Here is a 23,152-nt window from a genome sequence, read left to right as displayed (position 1 = left end):
GATTTGGGTTAAACCAGTTTATACAATGGTTGTCCCAGACCCCTTCCTGGTTTAACTTAAACCAGAGTCCCCCAGCATTCCAGATGCTTTGCAACCCTGGGAGGGGCTCTCTGCTGCAGAGCTGGGTTGGCCCTGCCCCTCTCCCTGGCTGGGGCTCCAGCAGAGACTGCAGGCACAGCACCATCTGCCTGGCTTCCCCTTGCCCCCTCCCCCACAAGTCCCTGATCAAGCAGGGATTCCCCCATCCCCTCTCCCACAGCATGGACAGTAGCCAGCATGTGCTATGCTAGCTAATGCTGCGAGCTGTCTGTGTAAGGCAGGCAGAACAAAGGCAGACAGGAGAGTGTCCACTTAGGATTTTTTGGAGCTAATCAATAGGTCAGCTGGTAATGTCCATCTGTTCCTTCCTTGGAGAAAGCTGTTTAAGAACAGCTTTAACTAATAAGAGAGGCTTTTGTTTTCTTTATGGGCTGATAAATGCTGTTATCAACTCCTGGTTGGGCTGGTCAGGAGCAGTGTGGGGGAAGAGGGGTACCCCTTCCTAATTACAGCATCCTGCCAGGGCCTGGCCAAGCCACAACTCAGCTCAACACTGTGGAAGGAAAGGGAGGGCTGCTTTAGCAGCCCCCAGCTTCTAGCCTGAGCCACTGCAGGCATGTGCCTGCATTTTCTCAGTCCAGAGGCAATGTTTGTACGGTTCCAAATTGGTTCAGCCTAGCCAGGTTAGACTAACCTGCAAAGAGTGAATCAATTCAGGTGTTTTGAATGTCTGTCTCTGGCCTGGGTGAAAAGAAACAGGAAGCTTCTGATGCACTAAGTATTGCTGTTTTGTCATTTGCCGATCACTGCCATCATTGTTTTGGCATTTGAGCTGTACAATGATGCAAATTCCTTTAAAATTCACTGCAAATAATAAAAAAAAATTAGCAGAAAAAACTGCAAGTGTAGCAGTAAAAGACAAGTATATACATAGCGGTGAAAGGATTGGGGACACTTTGAACCACAGATCTTCCAAACATGGAGAATGGATCTGAGTTTTCTAAGGGATGGCATGTAAAATGGAAAAGAAAAAGACAGGAGGGCCAGGAGGAAGTGGGAGGTGGAAATAGTTATGAAATATCCATTTTCCATTTGGCAGAGTCACTTTTATCTTAGTAGCTTCTCATAGAAGAGAAAGTGCAACCATTTGTGCGGGTGGGAAGGAGGGGAGGGGGGCAACCCAGCATAATTGCATGGTAAATCTCTTGAAATTTCTTGTGATTTCTTGGCTTTTCACAAAGCCAGATTAAGCAACCAACATGAGAGAGGATTCCAGTTCCTGGAGTCATGTGATTATTAAATTCTCTTTCAAACTGCAATTCTCTATACCTGTAGAAATATTAAGTGGGTCAGTGTCCTATCTCCTCTGCCTCTAGTATTATGAAACAACTTAATTTACTGCCTAGATGATAAGCAGAACTGATCACTTTCAATTTGTTGATACTGTTTCATCAAAATGTCACTTTTATCATTTCAGATCTAAAGTGGGGAGTATAGCTCCTGGAAAAGCAATACTGGAGCACAACAGTATACATTAAAATCTTGCGGGTTTTCCTATTAAGTTTTCTCCTCAGAAGGGTGAGATGGGTGGCATGCAGATGTACTCCAGAAAGTATGACCTACAACTGCATGTACCTAAGAGATTTATGCAAAATCCAAATACCAGCCCTCTTCTTCTTTCCTGCCCAACTCCAACTGCCTAAGGAGGCTTTGCAGTCCAGGCTGCAAAACTCAAGCAGGGTAAATATTCAGGTGGCTAGTCCATGCTGAGTTCTGTACTGATGACATTATGCTCTTACCAGTACTTGAGCTCGTTACTTTAAAGGCATGTCTCCAAGAGCTGGAATCACAATGTTGGGTGAGGGTTTGTAGATAAAGCCTAAGCCATAGAGACCCAACACTGTGGAGATGCAGATGTCCCAGTGGATGAGGGTGGAGCTCATGAAAATAAACAGCAGAGCTGATGCTTTCACCCTTCCTTGGTTTGGAAGAAAGGCCTTTCTATTACACACTGCTGCTTTTTATCAGCACGTATAACTCAGGGAAAGGAATGATTCTACATGGGACCAAACTTTTAGAAGACCTCACTAGCCCATAGCTTCCTTGGCAAAACCTGTGGTGGATTTCCAAAAGGGTGCCAAGTGTTTGCCCAGATTCTAGAGTTGTGGCTTTTGTTTTTAAACCTGGCCCCAGTTATGGGTGCTTAACCCTTCTGAGGAGTCCAATCACACAACGGATTGCACGAGATAACCAAGTTACATGGCTATTGCACTGGATGGGTCTCTGTGTCTGGATAGGTGTTATAGTTCTAATGGGAGAAATGCCAGTCACCCACTAGAAACTGGGAGTGTAAAGGCATTACTGCAGTTTCTTCTGCAGGACCTATGTTGATTCTGGGAGAAAGATCTTCCTCGTTTCAATGTGGGGAACAGGGGAAAGGAGGTGGCTACAGGCTGGAACACCTGTACGCTCCTTCTCTCAGGAAGATTTCTACTGCTGCAGATTTCTGAAAAATGAATGTCTGTCCATATCCTCTGTATACGCTCTACAGAGGGTGCATCTACATGTGACACTATGGCACCATAGCAATGCACTATGGTAATATAGTGTCTGTGGGCATCTATATGTGAACAACAGCAATTTGGAAAAGTAGCTGCTAAAAATAACTGTGTGTTGCACACATGGCGCAGTATAGGCTGATATTGCTCTGTTATTTAGTTCTTCCAAAATTACTACGTCAACTACTAGTAGTCTTGAAAGTACTAAATCATGGTGCAGTAACAAAGTCACCATAGTGATATGTGTAGATGCATCCAGAGAGCCCTGGAAGGCTACACGTTTTCCCAGAATGAAGGGCTCTATATCAGGAAGGAAGTCGGCAGGGAGTCTTGGGTATGCAGGCTTTTCCTGCTGGGGGAGAAAATGAAAATGTTTTGCACCTGCAATAGAGGGAAGAGCCTCTACTCTCTTCTGGGAATAAATGCTACTTGCTTTGCTGTTTACCAAGTCTGTGCCTATATCACCATTTCGTGGCCTCTTTGTGCAAAGCAGCCCTTAAAGAGGCTGTGAGGGACACATAACAATACACAGTGATATTTAAAAAAAAAAAATACTGATTCTCATAAGCCAGGCATACTACACTGTTCTTTCAATTGTTTTTGTGCATGTCAAGCATCCTGCCATTTACTGGGTTATCACAGTAGCTGGGGGACCAGAGACAGGATCAGAAGGGGTTAGTAAAAGGGAATTAAATGTAGACAGGTTGCTCTGCTACTGCCTCACATCCTCCATGGTGATTTACACCTATGCACAGTACGTGTGAAATGCTGCTATTTCAGGTGAACAAGTGGAACAGTGAGAATAGGCATTTTATACTTGCTGTACACAAGTACCTACATCAGGCAGGGGAGAATCACGCCCTCTGCAAAAGAAAATCATGACGTACTTATTTCTAGTTCCCTGTTATTATAATTCCTTCTATTCTGTGGGAAGAGAGCAGCTCAGATCAAAGTGTTATTCATCCTCCCCACAAGGCAAGAAATCCTAAGTAGAATTTCAAATAACTCCTATTGACTTTACTGGCCCAGGGCAGTACAAAGGTTGAACCATTTCTTTTAAGCTCTGTTTTGTAGGTTAAGATGCATCTACATAGCTGAAGTTCATTGATGGGTGTTACAACTATTTTGTAGAAATTAAAGCCAAGAGAAAGGTCTAAACTATAGAGAGAGAATTGATGTAATATCCTAAGGACAGGGTGGAGGATAGGGGTGGAAATGCATACGATTTTTCTGCCAGAAGTACTAGGAAAACAATATGTAGTGATGCAAGGAAACACGATGCCACTTATTATTTAAAGCTGGAGGGAAACTAGTAGTTGGAAATAAATAATTACTTCTACACAGAAGTGGATTTTGACATACACTGTTAGAATTTTTATACTAGTTAAAAGAAACTGATTGTTCTGCAACAAAACCATGAAAGCTTGAATTATATGCCTCTGGCAGAAGACAAACAGCATATATCTCCAAAGAAAAACATGCAGTGCCAAATCAATACCTTCTCTTATAAAAATAAAGAGACTGAGAGAGTACAATTGCAAAAATACAAACAAACCTAGTGCATATTCAATCTGGAAATCCAGCATACATAAGAATTGCCTGAATCACCCATAGTACAACACATAACGCTACACTACAAAATAGCATAACTTCTCTCACTTGGTTTCTTTCACTCTAATAAATATAAGCATGTATGCACACATGTAAGCATGGAGATAAAGGGAACAAATCTAAAGTCTTAAAAAACAGCTATATAGAGAGAACAGAATGGAAAACTATGATTTTATTATGTTTGCTTGTTTTTTAACAATCTATATAGAGTAGAAATTACTTTTACAGAATTCTAAAGGTGAGTTGGAGGACAAACCTTTATAGAAAGGACAGAAAGCCCTATTACATTCTGTAAATTTTTAGTTACTATACACCTTATCCATAGGACCCTATTTGTTTCATCCCTATTAAGTTCCATAGACAATTTCCATATGAAGAGGATAGATATACAAAGAAAGAGACAGACATACATCCTCCCGTTATATTAATCACAACTGCTTACAATGTCCCCCTCCTCCACCTTTTAAAAAAAATAAATTGCTGTGGCCCTTTTCATACATCAGTGTTTCCTGTTATCATTAACAATATTTCAGAGGAACACTGAATTCATTTCCACCCATTGACGGGGAAATTGCCATTAGCACTACCATTAGCATGCTACATAGCAAACATGCTAATACAACCAGGTGTCAATTTTTCCCCCTTTTTCCTTTCTTTCTTTTTTACCTGAAACGGTGTGATCCTTTGGGTCTCTCAGTATCTTGAGTCTTGCATGAGGGAAAATGTACTGAAGAGGCTTCCCATTTATCTGAGGAAAATATAATATACATGTCATTAAAAGTTAAGGAGCATCTCCCTATGCCTGAAGAAGGGTGTTGGTGCCTGAAAGCTTGCAAAGCACAATTTTTCCAATTATTTAGTTGGTCTAATAAAAGATATCACATCTACTTAAAGAACCTTGTCTGCCTATGTTCTTAGACCAACATGGCTACAACCAACAGCCCACTAAAAGAAAAGAGAGAAAGTAAACTTCTATTAAAAATATTTGATTTGGGCGGATTAGGCAAAAGTATTTTTTTTTCTTTGTGATTTAAAAGCTCTCTAGGATTTAAACCATGCTTGTTAAAATTGGGGTATCTGAAGTAGGCAGGTAAGTGAAGTTCTGGTTATTGTTTCTATATTACTACATCATATTGAAAATGGCTTTAGTTCTCATACTTGGAATTGGGTATTTAGCACAAATAAAAATTCTATAGCATTTTCTAATGGTGTTTAACCATGAGATTTGTGATGCACAAGGAGACAGCAAACTAAAATAAACAATCACCTGTGAAAGTTTTAGTTGGATGTATAAATGTTCACAAAGCATTGTTTTGGTCTCAGCGAACACAAACATGTTGAGTCAGTTCAACATCTCAGATTATTTTAATACATCCTTTACCATAATAATGCATCTAAGTACAAGTTACTCGTTATGTAGGCAGATCAGGGATCAGGACTCTCTCTCTCCATCTACAATCCAGTTTCTCTCTTGCATAAACCTCATGCTCCTTTAATTAGATTAGTTAATTCTTTAAGGCCAGAATTTTCATAGAAAATGCCCAACTCCCAAAGACAATCAGGACTGACAATCTTTACCTGTTAGTGATAGTTTATATTAAGTCTTGTGGCAGCCACTATTTTGGCTGACACAAGGGATCTCCATTATGAGTCTGTAAAGTTTGCACTATGGAGTGATGTCCTCAAACTACCAGTTTTAACAGATCCATATCATCTGTGAGTACTGGATGCATAATGTACACTAACCAGTGAGCTATAGATACTCTCCATCTATCTCCATTGCAGTGTCTAAGGGGAAAGATTACTGTGGTGCTAGACCTCAGATACACTCTTATTCCAGTCATTCCCCAAATTTATCTTCCAGAGGGAGAACAGCTCCCAGTCCATGTCCAACATGGCTTGTGAGACTGTACAGATATAGTTTAAGCAACATTTTAAAGATAAAGTTATGGCTAAATTTTGCTGCTGTATCTTAAAATGCTGATCAGCTTGCAAGAGCATTCCAGTCAGACTCATATACTCCTGGGTCAGCATTATAAAAAACAGATGATATGCCACAAAAGGTTAGCATCTGAGCAGTAAGCAGTTTCTGTAATTTATTTACTATTAATGAAGTATTTAGCACTTGAATGTTGTTTTTGATCCATAGATCACAAAGGACTTAACACAGAGAAGGATGAGTATTATGAAGCACCTACAGTAGAGCTAGTTGGTGTTTTCTCTACTGGACTACACTGGGTCTGATACATTAATACCGTTCCTCTTACATCTTGTATTTCTAGATAACAAGTCAATTATAATGCATGTGATGGCATTTCATCTTGATTCCTTTTTAGACTTTTGAGATGATAAATGACAATTTTAGTTTTAAACTGAACCATTTATTAGTGTCATTTGCAGAGGGAAGCATCTATTTGTCTGTGGAATATTATACGTTTCACTGGCATTTTCCCATTTTAGGTGTAAATAATCTCAACTTGGTAGCATCATTGGAAATTGAAAAAAGAATTTAAGTGTTACAATTTAAGTTCCAACTGCAGTGAAACTTTTTATATGCTCTACATTCAAAACAGAAAGGCTCTCAAGGCCTTGCTGCAAACGGGAGTCCACTGGATCTGGTGTGGTGTAAACACAAACAAAAGGTCCCTAAATATAGGACAAGAGAAAACAGATGGATACAGACAGACAGGGGAGTAGAAGGAAAAAATGAGATAAAACTGGTCGGCATAATAGCTTGTGGTCTTAGTGCATCAACAGCCTAAGGATGGTGTTACAGGTTATCTTTAAACCATCATAAAGGCACTTAAAATGGGAGCATTCTTCTGTTAAAAGGGAGTTAAGCCATGCTGAATACCCTCAAAACATTTTAAAGTTATGCCACTTCAAGCAACGGTTGTCTTTTATCCATTTTACCCAGGTTGTTCCAGAGTATTATTAGTCTGTTCCAGGGAGAGAAAACACTCTGCTCTCATTACTTCAGCACCCTGGGATACGTCATTCCCAGCCCTTCATGGGCAAACTTTCAACCCTATTCAACTCTACTGCCCAGGGGGTGGTCTTATTCCCAAGCCAACACTCTCTCCCACCCTTCAGGGCGTGTGACCCAGCCCACTCTGAGCACCCAAGTGCAGCTCACCAGTTTGCTGCTCACTCTAGCACCTCTGTGCACTGGGCTGGCTGGCCATTGGTGCAAGGGCAGTGATTAAAAAAAACTCCAATTAGCTGCTAATGAGCACAGGCAATTTGCTTTCAGTGCTGGACTCCACAACCACCCTGCACTGCATCATGGCTCAGTTTCCCCTCCCCCCCAGATATTCACTTAAACTGAACCACTATTCACTTGAAATGGCTCTGTCAGTGCCCCCACCCTTTCCCTGTTAACCAGCCTATGCAGCGAGCCCACTGGGCCTCAGCTCCGTCCCAGTGTAGCATGGAGCTGGGTCTCAGCTCTGCCTCGGTGTGGTATGCCTGCAGCAAGCCTGCTGGATCTCAGGTGTGCCTAGATGTGAGTGTTAACCCAACTCCTGGCCCAGTGTGGCATAAAGCAAGCATGCTGGGCCTCAGCACTGCCCTTGTGTTGAGTGCTAATCCAACTGCCCCCAACCCAGTCTCAATTAAGTGAAACATGCATGATTTTGGTCCTTTTTTATTGTTGCTATTATTTTCACTCCTTTCTCTTTATTTCTTCATCCTGATCATTCACTTCATACAGGTTTTTTTATCAAGACTTTTGCCCTCCTGCCCATGGCTCCAGCTGGCTCTTGCTGACTGCAGAGTGAGGGAAGCCACATGGTAGCTTCGCTGCCTCTGAGTCACATGCCACCTTCCTCCTCCTCTTCCACCCCAATGTGGGATGGGATCCTGGCTCCTGTCCATGCCCTGCTCACCAGTCCATCTAGTGGCAGGTCATACTGGTGCAGGTCAGAGATGGCATTCAGCTTTCACTTGTGATTGCTCTAAAACTGTTCTAACTTGATGACGGCATAACATTCCAGTTTTAAAAAAAATGTTTTAAAGGTGACCTGTAAGAGCACCCTAACTTTTGTCAACTCTGAACTATTATTAGTAGTGGAATTTGAGGTTCCAACATATATCAGAGATTCTTGAACACTTTGCTGTATGCTCAGTCCCAGATCTTAACATCTAAATAGAGTACAAGGACTAAGAATGAAAGAAAGGTCAAGTGATATAGTCAAGGTCACTCAGAAGTTCAATGGACCAGCTGTAATTTGAACCCACATCTCCTGTGTCTCAGTCCAGTGCCTTATGCACTGAACGAAGCTGCTTTCACAGAAATGTATTTCTGCTCCCATTTAAGTTCCATTGATTTTGATGGGAGCATTATTAGGTCCTATGCAGTTCTGGACAAGATATGTTATCCTGTTTTGCTTTGTGAAATTAGCTAAATGACCAGATTCAAACAAAGTGCAGATTAGATATGGGTTGGATCACAGCTTTAACAGGATACAAGCACTACAGAACAATTCAGAGACAACTGTAAGTATTATGGACAGAATCTGTGGATTTATAATATAAATGTGTCAAGACATTGGGTTTCAGCATCGTACTTTGCAGCCAGAACTTTTGTGTAAAGTAACAAGGCTATTTAAAGACCACAAGCAGCCAGAACTTTTGTTTTAATTATTACTAGCAAAATATAGCACATAAAACATGATTAAAGAATCATGTTTGAAAAAGAAGTTAGTTAATTAATGCTGTCTGAAACTTGCACTATAAATGTATGCTTATTCTACTGGATTTTTAAAAAAATATAAAATCTTTTAAAAAATCTACTGGATTTATTTTTTTTTTAATATATAATGTAACAATATATGAAGCAGTGCTATAAACAGATAGGGGTAGATCCTTCACTATAATAAAGTGATATAACTCAATCCATTTATCTAAAGTGACATCAAGTTGCCCTAAATCAGGGTAACATCAAATTACTTCATAGGCAGCACTTTATAATATAGTTTGTTTTACACTTATTCAGAAGATCCATGCTTTTTAAACAGATAATATTCCAGGAATCCACACCACCATATTCTATATTTACTCACTGACAAGTCAATCAGAGGAAATAGACGGGAGCTTGCATTTATCTGTTAGTTTCCAAGAGCTCCACTTCCACAATTTTATGATCATTATAAATCTTAGTGATTTGTAAGCTTATGAATGAAAGTATTAAGGTTTATTTTCAGCAGGAACTCTATATTCCTGTTACTGTTGAAGGGAACCGATACTTAAATTGAAGACGACATTATTTTGTTGCTTATCGAATAAAGTCTGAGAGGAAAGTGGCAGAAAAATAAACGGAAAAAATAAATGTTGCTATAAGCAGATGCTACAAGTGAGATTGGTTGTGTCAGATCTGATTAGCAGAGGTGTTTCCACTTCACCTTGTGCATATAAGTAAAGTATCTAAATGGATTTAAGACAAAGACTTTAAGAATTTAACTTGTTCACCTGTTCTGCCTCTGGCCATTTCTGTAGGCAAACTCCATTCACTTGCATCAGAACTGAATAAGTAGGCTTCAAATCTGATGGTCCCTTGAGTCCTCCACAGTAAATGAATTACTCATTGGAGGCAATGAAATCCTGTCAGTGTAAATCTGACCTCTGTGAGAGGAGAAGCAGGTGTAGAGGAAATTTGCATTTCCCAAACCTAAATCCAGGTCACAGGACTGCAGCTGCAACCGTGCTGCACCAGTCAGATGGGATATTGGCTCCGCTGGATAAACAAGGAATTTCTCAGCCATCTCTGACCTGAGATCAGTGTTCAGAGAGTTCAGGGAACAGGCATTCCCTCTGCTCTGCTCATAATTGTCCAGTAAGGGTGGGATAATTTCTACCTTTACCAGTGCTCTCCAGTCCTTCCTTGTATTACATTTCCAGCTGATTTTGACTTCAGATCACATTTTCAGCATAGTACTTTGCAAGTCCTAGAGGACTGCATCCCAGTGAGTAACAGGGAAAATGAAGACGGAAGTGTTCCAGAAACTTTGGCTCTGGTTACATGTTACAAGTTTGTCGTCAACAAATGCTGCTCTGAAAAGCTGAATTAACTCAGTGTTATTAAATAGCTGGGAACACAGGTAAACTTGCTGAAGCCTTCTGGAACTGTAAAACATGAACTGTTTAATGGGAACATCCTTTCCCCCCGGTGTTATCTGGCACCCAGGCACTTTTCTCAATGCATCTAGGATCGAGAGGGAGCCAGACAGATTCCTATAGCATAAACAGGACAGGGCAGTAAAGCTCCTCAGGGCTTTATTAAGTAAATGGATGGAAAATGCATATACAGAAATTCTTCCCTCAATAGTTGCACCTTCCACCTTTGGAAGCCAAAAACATTCTTTCCGACAAATTCAGAAGGCTGTGACCAGTTCCATGAAGCCTGACTGAGCTCTGTTTTTAATGATTTCACACCTCTTCCCCACCAATAATTGAGCCAGATGCTGCAGCCTTGACCTTTGCAGCCTGACAGTTGCATAAGCTAATAGTTAAATGTGCAAAGATGGAGTTTGCAGCTGGAGGCCTGCCCTTACAATCTTGGCAAAGACATTTGCCTTCGTGCTCCCCTGTGTAGACAATGGATGACGAGGGCCATGGGATGTTTTGCCCCATCTACTGGGGAGTGTAATGTCTCTAGATTTGCATACACAGGGGTGGAATTTTTTTTCACTTAGGGGACAACCTAAATACAGCTTGTAATCAACTATTGAGTTATCTGCCCTCCGGAGATGTGCAGATGTTGTTCTATTGCTATATTGGGAGCACTTGTGCTCAAAGCGGATAATAGAATCACCCTTACACTTCAATTCAGTAACTCAGGGTTGGACACAAGCTGAGCCTTGTATAGCAGTATACACAGGGAAATGAAATTCTGTTCTCAGTGCTCACTATGAATAAGGACTGACGCTATGACCATTTGTCCCTGAGTTCTCCGATTCATTAAGAACCATTGACTTCATCACTAGTTTTATCGGGTCAGACACAGGAATCAGGCAACGGAAGCAAAGGCAGAAGGCTATTTCTTACATTGTGGGTACATCTACATGTGCCATTAAGATGACATGATACATTCCAATGCAGTTCGTGCCAGTCAGCTGCACCCAGATACAGCGTCTACACGTGTGCCCAGAACAGCAGTACTTTGAGCCAGGAGAGAACAGCCCCAGGCTGGCAGAGAACCCAGGGGGGTCAGCCTTGGGCTCTGGGTGGCAGTATCAGGCAGCAGAGGGGCTGGCTGGGGAATGAGAGTGCTAAAATGTGGGCCTAGGCAGCAGGCAGCCCCCTGTACTTTAGCACCCTTGTGTCCTAGCCAGCCCCTGTCACCATCTACATGTGGGTTTCAGAAGAGTTAAGTACTCTGCCATAAGATAGCACTATCACCGACAGTACTATCTAATGGCAGAGTTAATTTACTACAGAGCTAATTAGTCAACTCTACAGTAAAGTGCATGTGTAGATGCACCCTGTGTGTCCTTAAGCTAACACTGCAGAAGTAACCAATTTGGACTTTCATAGATAAGCTAATTTTGCCCCTATCCATATTAAGTTGTTGTCTTTCTTTCTCTCACTCTCTGTTACATGGGAACTCTAAGCAAAGATTTGGAGACTGTACATGGCAAAATTAGTAATATTAAGGGATCTCAAAAGATGAGAGCCATATTTTCCATGAAGGCAGTCTTGTGCATTTGAAGACCCCTGACAATTTGCAAGTCTGAAAGGGAAGAATTTGAGAGAAACTCCAAGAACACAAGCTCACAAGGTCTCCACTCCAGTTCAAGAAAGCAGTCCAGATAGGGAGCCAAAACTTACCTAAATTATTCACATTTAATAGTCCACATTTAATGTGGCATCACATTGCATACTAGTCATTCTCTGTCATTTAGCACATACCATACTGCTCAGTGACTGAAAGGATGACTAATTGTTTGCTAAATTGCATAAAGAAAAATCTCTTGACCTATAGTGAAGTGGTTGCTGATGATTCATCTCATAGTGGGATAGATGATAAGATTTTCAATTAATCTAAAAATAGAAATAAAAAATTTGTCATCAGATTTTTAGAGAATTTATAAAGATAAAGGAGATTCAAGGGATCACTCAAAAGAAAAGTCTTTTCAATTTTAGAGTAATCTTGTTCAGAGTCTGAAAATTAGAAGTTAAACAATGGCTATAGCTATGGAACAATCATTTCATACCTTGCATGTCATGTGGTGCCTCTTGTATCTTCATCCCAAAAACGAACACCCCCCCCCCCCCCCCAGTTCTATCCCCTTTCCTTTGACCCTTGTGTCATTCAGCACCATTTTCATCCTAGAAATGCTGCCCCAAAACGGCTTGATTCAGAAATCATTCCAAAGGAGTTGGTTTAGCTCTAGGAAGCAAAATGGAGCAGGCATTCCCCAAGGGGCTGAATTAATGGCCCTTGAAGCCTTGGTATTCAATGAGCAATAGGAGGTCAATTTTGGAAATGTGACTTGTGTGCTACAATGGAAAACTGGCCCCATTAACATATAGAGCAATGGATGAATCCATGTGTATAAATGTGTGTTCACATGTGTGAGAAAGACTGCTAGAAAATGAAGCCTATGAGCAGGTTTTTGCAAACTGCCTACTTCTTGATTTCCAGACATGATCACCCCACTACCCTATGCCAGGGCAGAAAGTAATTTCCTTTTTGAATCCTTCCTCAAAATCCATTTCCTTTGGTTCACTTTGCACTCATAACTACTGCCTGGAAAACTAACAGGAAATACAGGAAAAAATTCGGGTTTTTTGCTTTCTTCCAGGACAACATTCCTCTCAAGTACTGTACTTACATTCCCTTCTCAGGCTTTCCTGTTTTTCTAAGCCTTTTGTTTTTCATTCTTGTGCCTTGCAGTGTCCACACTCCTTCCTACATTTTTTGTATATTTCTTATATTATCTGTCTCAGGAGTGTCAAACTTCCCACAGGCCAGATGAGTGGCAAAGACCTGTCCAGAGGCCAGATCAGGCCCACAGACTCCCCTGGCCTGCCCTTTCCAGGCCAGATCCAGTGCATGTGGTGCCTGCTCCAGGACTGCATCTCATGTGCAGCATGCTTCAGGACCTGTACTGTATGTAGCACCTGCTCAGCATGAATCCAGAGTGCCTGGAACAGATGACATGTCTGACACAGTCTGGCAGGGATGGGTACCACCTGTAGCATAGATCCCAGACCTACCACATGTGGGACGCATCCCAGGCCCTGCCTATGGGGCCGGTCCAGTGTGTGCTGCATGTGGCATCTGTGTCAACTAAGGCCCAGGGGCAGCTGAGGGCCAGTTGGCAGGTATCTTTGACACACCTGATCTATGTAGTAAAGGCTTTGTATCCAAAGAGCTTCAAGTCCATGGTCGTCCTTCCTTTGACTAACAGGCTTAGGATCAGGCTTGAACTGCCATTATTACTGTCAAATAAGTTGCCTCCTGGGCTAGCTACAGACATTCAAAAAGCCTGAGGTGGAACTGATCTAAGTTATGCATTTTTTTGTAAGTGGCATAGTTCAGATCGGTAGTGAACAGAAGGCACATTCACACTTTGGGGAGAGGGAGGGGCAAATCGTATGCCAGGTTCCACCATTTTTAATCCTGTCTATGTGTGCTGAACTTCTGTTCACCTATACTGGTAAAAGTCTGTACAGGTCTCCAGTCTGAACCTAGCCCAGGAAGCCTGTCTTCTTCCATGCCTTAAATTACCTAGCATACTTCTTAGAGCCAAATAAATAATGCATAAAGACAAGAGCAAATAGAGATTTTAAGCCTGGACACTGGCTGAAGTATCCAGTCCATCTGTCATGCCTCTGTATGCTGCTGTGAAAAGTGGGATGAGTGGGGGTCAATGGGGCTGAAACAGATTAAATATTGAGTGGATTCAAACTGTACATTTTATCTTTTCAGGAAAGCAGTTTAGATTTGTTCTATTGGGAGACAGTAGCTGTTATGATCTGGAACTAAACTGCAATTTGATTAGATTTAAGAATGTTAAGTAACACCAGAAGTGTTGCTATGGAAACTAATGTATTTAATCATTTTATATTTAATCTATTATGCTATGTTGTAATAAGTCCATGGCAACCTAGACATTTAGCGCTGCTTCACAAAACTGGTCTAAAAGCACTGGCCATGTCACGCACGCTAGAAAGGAATAATATATGTTAGCTTCATTGTATGGGGCCTGTAATGCACAGCCAAGCAATTCTAATTCCATGCAGCAGAGGTCATTCATACATGCTAAATTGAATGCTGTGGTATTTCAGTGTAGCTGGTGGGACTGGAAAATACTGGCATTTTCAATGCAGAAAAAAAGGGAACGAGAATTTTTACTGGAAGAATAATGCAAGAAGTTTCTAAACTCACTGATGTAAGCAGACTACCACTGCAGCTAAAAGCATCTCTACAGCTTGTTTGAGATCACTGGGAGGAATCAGGATTCCCTGTTGGATTTAATCTGGGTTGCATTTTAACTGGAAAACTGTCCTGCTGAGGAATCACAGGAAGGAGCTGGAGACAAAAAGTCACAGGTGATAATCCTCATCTGATGATCAGGATGAAGAATGACACGCAGGAGAGCTGCAATGTTTTTATGCCTTCTGGGCAGATCTGGGCTTGTCGATAAGGTAGTCAGACTGAATAAAATAATGTAATTCACTTCTTTTTTCTCCCCAGCAAGAGGCAGAAGTGGTCACTATTAATTTATTTCCTTCTATTGTTCAATGTAGTAGTTTGGGCATTAAATGCGAAACTGAAGGTTGAGATTTCTGAAAGTAACTTGAAAATTTAAACACCACCCTTTCTAGGTGCCTGACATGGACACAGGGAAGTAGGGCTGGAAGGGACCTCATGAGTTCATTTAGTCCAGCACCCTTCTCAAAGTAGTATCATCCCTGACTAAACCATCCCAACCAAGTGTCTATCTAGTCTTCTCTTGAATATTTCCATGGCTGGAGAATCCACAACTTCTCTAGGAAGTCAATTCCAATACTTAATCACCTTGTAATAAGAAAGTTCTTGCTAATATCCAGCCTAAAATTTCTTTGCTGCAGGTTGAGGCCATTGCTCCTAGTCTTTACTCCCTTACAGTCACAGAATATGTGTGGCTATCTCCATCTTCTTTATAATCACTCTTCAGGTATTTGCGCATTCTTACCAAATCCCCCACCATTGTTCTCCAGACTAAATAAACCCACTTCAGTTTTTCCTCATAAGTCATGTTTACCAGTTCCTCTAATCATTTTTGGTGTTTTTTTTTTACTGGACTTCTTTGTCACTCTCCAATCTGTCCACTTCTTTATTGAAGTGTGGGGCCCCAAACTGGACACAGTACTTGAGGTGAGGCCTCACCAATACCAAACTGAATGAAAGAATCACATGCCTTGATGTGTGAGAGATACTCCTGTTGATACAAACCAGTATGCTATTGGCTTTTTTTTTTTGCCCCATAACAAGAGTATGCTGTTTACTCATATTCATCTTATGGCCTACTGTAACCCCCAGGCCCTTATCTGCAGTGCAGAAGCCTAGCCAATCATTCCCAAGTCTGTATTTATGCATGCAGTTAATCCATCCCAAGTGCAGGAATTTGCACATTGCCTTACTGAATTTCTTCTGATTGATTACAGACCATTTCTCCATTTTTATCCACATCTACCCAGCTTAGGGTCACTTGCAAATTTGTTAAGTGTGCACAAAATTCCAATGTTCAATTCATTAATGAAGATGTTAAATAATACTGGATACCTCCTCCCAATTAGACAATGAGCAATTGATAATTACTCACTGAGCAAGCTGATCAAACCAGTTATCTACCTTAAGGTACTTGAGCTTATTAATGAGAATATCATGGAAGACAATGCCAAAAGCCTTGCTAGTCGAGGTATATCACATCCACTGCTCTCTCTCCATCCACAGTGCCTATCACCTTATCATAAAAAGAAATCAGGTTGGTCAGGCATGACTTGATCTTGTTGAATCCATGCTGGCTGTTCCTGATAACTTTGTTCTTCTTTGTTCACAATAGATTTCATGAATCCCTGCTCCATGATCTTTCCAGGAATCAAGGTCAGGCTGACTGCTTTGTAATTTTCCAGAATGTCTTCCTTCCCTTTCACAGAAGTTTAGGGCTGGAGGGGACCTCGTGAGATCATCAAGTCCAGCCCCCTGCTCTGGGTGGGAAAGACCGCTGGGGTCAAATAACTGCAGCAAGTTGCGCGTCCAGTCTTCATTTGAAGAGCTCCAGGGTAGGTGTCTGCACCACCCTCACTGGGAGTCTATTCCAGAGTCTGGTCACACGAACCATGAAGAAGTTCCTTATATCTAGTCTGAAACCTTCTTCTAGGAGTTTATGATGGTTGCTCCTGGTTTTCCCCTGGGGCACTTTGCTGAATAGTTGTTCACCTAGCCCCTGATGCTCTCCCCTGATATATTTATAAGCTGCCACCAAATCCCCCTGAAGTCTTCTCTTTTCTGGGCTAAACAGTCCCATAGCTGTCAGCCGTTCCTCTTTCTTAAAGGTGGGCCCTTTTCTAATCATCTAGGTCCTCACATATCCTCCATGATTCCTTAAAAAGCCAAGGGCTCTGAAATTATGTCTTCTACTTTCTTCAGTACCTTTAGGGTGCATCCCATCTAGCCCTGCTGACATGAAAACATATAGGTTCTCTAAGTAATTTCTGATTTGTTCAACCATTACCCCAGGCTATTTTCTCTTTCCCTATCCTTGCTGCAAACAGCCAGCTGACCTAATTTGTGAAAACTGAAGATAAAAAAAGTAATAAATTACTTTAGCCTTCTCTGCCTCTTAAAGATGACTGATTTTCTGAGGTTTCCTTTCTGAATATTACATTCCTAAAGTGTCTTATATTAGACTCCTCAAATTCCAGGCACCTGAAATCACTAGCTCTATTAGAAAATCATGGCCTGAATTTAATTTATTTGAAGGTACAGATAAAAATCATCGAGACTTAAGGCTAAGTACAGACAGTCAAAAAGTCTAAGGATGAATCGATCCAATATTCACAAGTTAAAATAAGCTGTGTAGATTGAACTGATAAGAAAGTGAACAGACAGTCCACTTTGATTCCAGAAATGCAGCCACATGCCTGCAGTGGCCCAGGTCAGAAGGTGGGGGGTGCAAGAGCATGCCTCCCTGCTCGACTGGAGCAGACAGTTTGAGCAAGGTTAGCCTGCCCACACTGGGGGGAGAGGGGGTTTGTAGGGAAGGTGCAATGCAGTTTGGGATGCTAGTAGACTGTGAGTTAACTTGAATCTGGAGAGGATCTGGGACAGAAGTTCAATAAACTGATTTAACCTACATCAGTGAAGTCTGATACTACATCCATCCAGGTTTATCTTAATTTGGTTTAGGCCATTTTGAAAGCAGTTTATGTGCACTGACCTTCTGTTGCATCACAGATTTAAACCAGTTTCCAAACACATACCAGTTTATGTGTAATTTCTGCCCCTAGCCAAAGCGAGGGAAAAATGTTTGTCTTGACTATTTTCCCTAGAAAATTGATAAAAATAAAAAGTAATATAATTTATGGGTACAAACATTAACTTCTTTTAAAAAAAAAATGAACATATGAAAATGGATTTTTGGCCAGAAATCAGCTTTCCAGTGGGAATCAGGGATACCCACTATAATCCCATAAAAAAGAGGGAGAACAACTTGTATCTCCTGCTGTAGGATGCAAAGCAATAACTTCAAATTTCAGAAAAGTAGATTTAAATTTAACACCAGGAAAAATGTCCTTACTGCTATAATAGTGAGGCACTAGAATAGACTGCATGGGGTGTTGTAAAATTTCCTTTACTGCTGGTTTTCAAGAAGAGATTGGCTAAGCATTGGTCCAAGGATGATTTAGGAGTAGCATTTCTGCATATGTTCAGTAGGTTGGACCAGAGGTCCCTTGAGGTCTCTTCCAACCAAATGATCCTATGATAAGGGAAAGTGGGAGCTTTGCAGAAAAAAAAAAAAAAAAAAACCCTCCAAAAAATGTTGACAGGGAACTGTTAAGCAGAACTAGTGCTATCTGTTTCAACTAAGATGAAAAACCAAAGATGTGGCCATGCCCATTACTATCCCATGGGACTAGTCACAAAAGTAAAAGCTACAGAAGTGTAAACATTTGACCACATTTTCCAGACCATACCTAGGCAGGAGAATCCAATATAATATTATGTTGTATTCTGCACAGATGTGATTCCACAAGTGGGCAGAAACTCAAGTGTCTAGAAGTGTCAGTGGCTGGATACAATTATGTAACAGATTAAAAAAATCAGATGAGCAGGGGAATGTCTACATATTGGTCCACACTATTAATACAACTGGAACCTTTAAAAATAATTATCCTACAGAACACCTGACCAGCAGGATTAATTCCATCAAGTGATGTTGATATCTCGTAAAAAATACCCTCTTTTCAAACAAAAAAGGCTCTAGCAGCACAGAATCAGGTGGATACTCTCTCAGTATAAGTAAGAAAGAGAAACATACATATATGCCTTTATTTTTCTAAGGTCCTTGAACAGCTATAGGACTTTGGTCACAGAGACCATATGCTGAGGTCAAACTACATTGAAAACTCTAAATTCTCAAGGCATCATGATAGCAGCTTATGGCTCTTTATAGCTAGGGAATTAAAAACATCATATTGACTAATCTGGTACACCTTAGATATAGTGGGCCAAATTCTGCCTTCACCTGCACCCAATGCACTCCACTGAGTCTAAGACAAAATCTGGATCAATCAGTGTGACAGCCAAATTAACTAGTGAAGCATCCATTGATGCTACGTATAAATCTCAGCTGTATTAATGGAATATGTTTTGTATATAAAAGGGGAATTAGATAGCAAAACATTCAAGTATTAAATACAGAATAGCATGGTTTTCTTCTATCACAGTATAATGATTGGAATATATTTTTGCTTATCAGAATGGTACAATTCCTTTGTTTTGTTCAGTGATTCAGTGTTTTTACATATAGACAACTGTGAACTATACCCAGCCCCAATAATGTAAGATCAAGAGTACTAAAGAGGAGAGTGTTAACTAGATTTGGTATACAGCTAAGTTAAATTGCACTAGGCTGAGTCATGTTGCATAAGTATATCCAGTACCCATATCACCTGGGTAATTCCTTTCAAATATATTTAAAGCCTAATAGGAAACCTGGATAGTTAATTCCAAAAAGTAGGACATATAAATAATATGGTTTTGATGCCACCATGAACTACTGATGATGGCTGGTTCTGAACCCAAAGAACAGTTAAAAATGTAGCTGGATCCTGATAAACCTATCAGCTCACACATTTTAACAGGATTAACAGGCTATCTACTGAAAACTCAAAAGGCCATATACATATCTTACTTGGTCTTGATGTTGACTTGGTGGTCTTGAATGGGATAATTTCTCAGGCAGTTTTCTTTCAAGGCCATGTCCATTCTCCAAACGAGACTCCCTGGGCTTGTCAAACCAATCTGTTTCTTCACGACGGAGATGATAGGCTTTGAAAACCAAGGACATGTCAAATGTTCTGATCCATAGCAGATAGAAGGGAAACATTGTAGAGCACACAGCAAACATGCATACAGGTTATTATTTGGCCATGCAGTTCAAGCAGACTTACAGACAAGACTGGAGACAAACATATTCAAGCATAAAAACTGACAAAGCAGATGAAAATGGTAAGATCATATTTGTGTCATAACTGATATGGATATTTAATTAAAAGAAAATAAAAATTAAAAACCCCACAAGTATTGAAAGCTATAACCCTTTCCCCTTACCAGTGCTTAGAAATACACTGCAGATTTCACATTTTTTAAAGGTTTCTTGGAAGTTCTACACAGTTACAAGCTGACTCATTAAAAAAAATGTATCAAAGGAAGCCTGCATAGTCAAAAATGTTTTTGAGAGTATTTTTAGGGGCTTGACAAACTGCTTCTCTTGATTAAATTACTGTTCATCATAAAACAGAGGAAGGGAGAAAAGATGAGGAAAGAGGAAGCTAACTTTTTAACATTTGGAGGAGAAATGAAGTAGGCTCTCTCATTTTCCATTCCACTGGAATGACTGATGTGGATCTGTTCATTTTCAGCAAATAAAAAAGCCAGGAAGCAGTCTTCTATGTACAGAAAGGATGGTCTCAGACCTCTAAAGATGTGAGCCCCAGCCTTGCTGTGAACTTGTGTGGAAGGCACTTCTAGCTGTGAACAGGTATGTTTGTCCTAATGGGAAACCATAGGAAGCCGCATTATTCCTTTGGGTGCTGTTGGCAGTCACTACTGTGCCTTAAACATAATAGCCCAAGGAAATGTTTAGGCTTGGGACAGACAACAGACCTGGACATTAATCTTCTGCATACCTGATTCTTTTTCCACTTAGATAAGTGTAGACAAGTATAGCATCTTTGGGTTCGTCCAGACAAGTGCAGAGGTTTGTTTCCCCAGGGACAAGTAGTAGTGGCACACTTTGTGCCACTGCTCTTTGTCCCCGGGGAATGTCTGTGCCACACCTGCTCTGGCACATGGCAGATGACCCCAGGTGGGGTAGGGAAGGCTGGGGCCAGCAACTGTACTAGCCTCAGCAGCCTTGCCTGGGGTCCTGGGAGCTTCCTGAGGCTGCAGCTATGGCAGGAAGCCTGGCTGGCTGCCAGAGTGTGGCACCAACCAGCCAGGCTCCAGTTTTGGGCAGCATGCATTGCCACCATGTGCATTGCCCTGCTTTTATTTAGTGTGGGATTTTTGACCCTGGGATCTCCCAGGGTCAAACCCCCACCCCCCGCTCCAAGGTAGCAGCACAGGGAATGCCAGCATGTGTGGCGCATGGTGTCACAGACGTGTCTGCGGTACTGCATACCATGCATTCACGCTCATCTGGATGCAGTCTATGAGGCCCGATTGTCTGTTGGTTTAAAACAGCAATGTTTCACTGAACTTAGTCGATCTAAGCTGTTTTATATCTCCTGATTACCAGGCCAAAGAGCATTTGGCTAGCTCTTCTCTGATTTACACCTTTGAGAAATTTGAATCAGATCCCGTGGGTAAAATAATATTGACATAATATGCCAAACAAATTTTCTACTGTGTAGATGCTTGTCAATGTACAGCAAAATAAGCTGGAGGTAATTAGGAAATCATTGACAATTTGAATTTCGTGTTGTGAAAATCATTATAAATTGAGCACAGGAAAAAGACATTATTGACTTAGCAAAATAACTAAGAAATTAAAAAGTTTAAACAAAGTCTGTTTTTGCTAGAGTAACAAAACTCAATGCAGTTCAACGATATGACCGTAGATTAAAAAAAAAAAATGCAAAAGCATGATGGTTTTTGTTTCTTTTTTGTGATATGACGGTTAAATAGATGTTTGAAAAATAATAATACTGTATACTGTAACACTTGAATTCAAGATGAGTTTTTTTTCCCCATTAAGCATGGGAAGAAGGCCCCGCATCTTGATTAGAAAGTGGAAGGGTAGGAGCAGGCAGCTGCTGCAACTCTGACTCCAGCCTTACCGCAGGTCACGGTAGCTGCCTGCCTTCTGCATCCTCTGCCCCCCTAATTATATGCCCATGCAGCCTCTGCCCCCTCCTCCCCTTATTGCCAGCCATTCTCCAGCTCTGGCTCCATTCCCGCTATGGGGAGTGGGTCACGTGGAAACTCCATCCACTGCCCAGCCAGGCATTGGCAGCACAGCTCTGGCCCCAGATGCTGCTGCGTGGCTGGGCAGGGGTTGCACTTCTATGTTCTCTGTGCCCAGGAGGGCATGGAGCTACATCTGTGCCTGACAATAAGCAGAGGGGTAAGGGGAAGATGGGGAGAAAGGGGGCAGAGGCTGTGGGAAGGGAAGGCGGAAAGGGAACAGAGGGTGTTGGAAGCAAGCGGGAGCAGAGATTGTGCGGGGTGCAGGTGGCAAGGGAGCAGACCCGGGGTGGGGAGTCAGGTGGCAGGGGATGAAAGCACCATGGGGGTGAGGCAGGCTGCAGGGGGAAATAGTGGTTAGGGAGGGCAGAGGTCAATATGTCTTAAATTTGTTCCCCTCAGCTGCTCGTCTCCCTGCCACTCCTTTTCCCACTCTAGCAGTGAGGTAGAGGGTTATACATTTAAGGCAACCTCTGGAAAATGAGATTTTATACTGGAAAACTATAACAAATTTATATATATTCCTTATATAGAATCTAATTATTGGGGGGGAGGGTATCTTAAATGAGAAGTCATCTTGAATTCAGGTAAATATGGTATTTTAGCTATTTATTTCCAAACCTATTTAGCTTAATCTAGAAAGGGGATCGCTAGTTATATATTAGTCAGTTTTTAAAAGCACACTGTATATGAGATAAAACACCACCCTATTTTGAAGTAGTGCTGTCATCAAGGCCTTTGGGATCTATCTGTGTTTGAGCTCAGATATTAAGAGATCTAGCTAATGCACGTACACAAATCCCTAGTGTTAAACTGTTTGAGAACATTATTTACCTAGTAGAACAGCATGGATAAAGTAAAATGAAACACTATTAAATGTTGATGTTTGTCCAGATAATAATTAACTGATCCTAATAAGTCATTATGATTATGTAAATCCTCCATTGTTTACAGATTTGTGTCAGTTGACTGAATTGTTACATTTATCAAGCATCATTATAACTCATTTCACGTCAAAACCCTTGATCAAATCTTCTGCTAAAAAACTTTCGGCATATTTTGGTCCCAGATACTAGTGCTGAATACTATAATTTGTGCCACGATCATGGAAACCCTAAAGTGGGGCTTCCTTCTCAGTTCAAATAATTTTTTGCTGGCCTTCTCCATTTAGAAAGCTACAGTGTATATAGAATCCTGTGAGAAAGCTTATAAATCAGGCTGTGTTTTTCTAAAAGCTAATATACTGTTAAAACAATATATA

At 41.1% G+C, this 23,152-nt stretch overlaps 1 protein-coding gene across 1 annotated transcript in view; it reads right to left on the bottom strand.

Moving 5' to 3' along the window:
* The window catches only part of PCLO (piccolo presynaptic cytomatrix protein), a 552,248-nt gene that overhangs the window by 195,414 nt on the left and 333,682 nt on the right, over window positions 1–23,152 (bottom strand). The window contains exons 8-9 of the mRNA XM_059725816.1: window positions 19,616–19,752; window positions 4,875–4,956 (exon numbers count right to left, since the gene is read on the bottom strand). Coding sequence (XP_059581799.1) covers window positions 4,875–4,956; window positions 19,616–19,752 — 219 coding nt within the window. The remainder of the gene's footprint in view (window positions 1–4,874; window positions 4,957–19,615; window positions 19,753–23,152) is intronic.

Source organism: Alligator mississippiensis, chromosome 4 (assembly GCF_030867095.1).
Source record: "Alligator mississippiensis isolate rAllMis1 chromosome 4, rAllMis1, whole genome shotgun sequence".
Classification (NCBI taxonomy): domain Eukaryota; kingdom Metazoa; phylum Chordata; order Crocodylia; family Alligatoridae; genus Alligator; species Alligator mississippiensis.
Note: the sequence above shows the minus strand (reverse complement) of the source record. Positions and strands in the feature narration are given on the sequence as shown.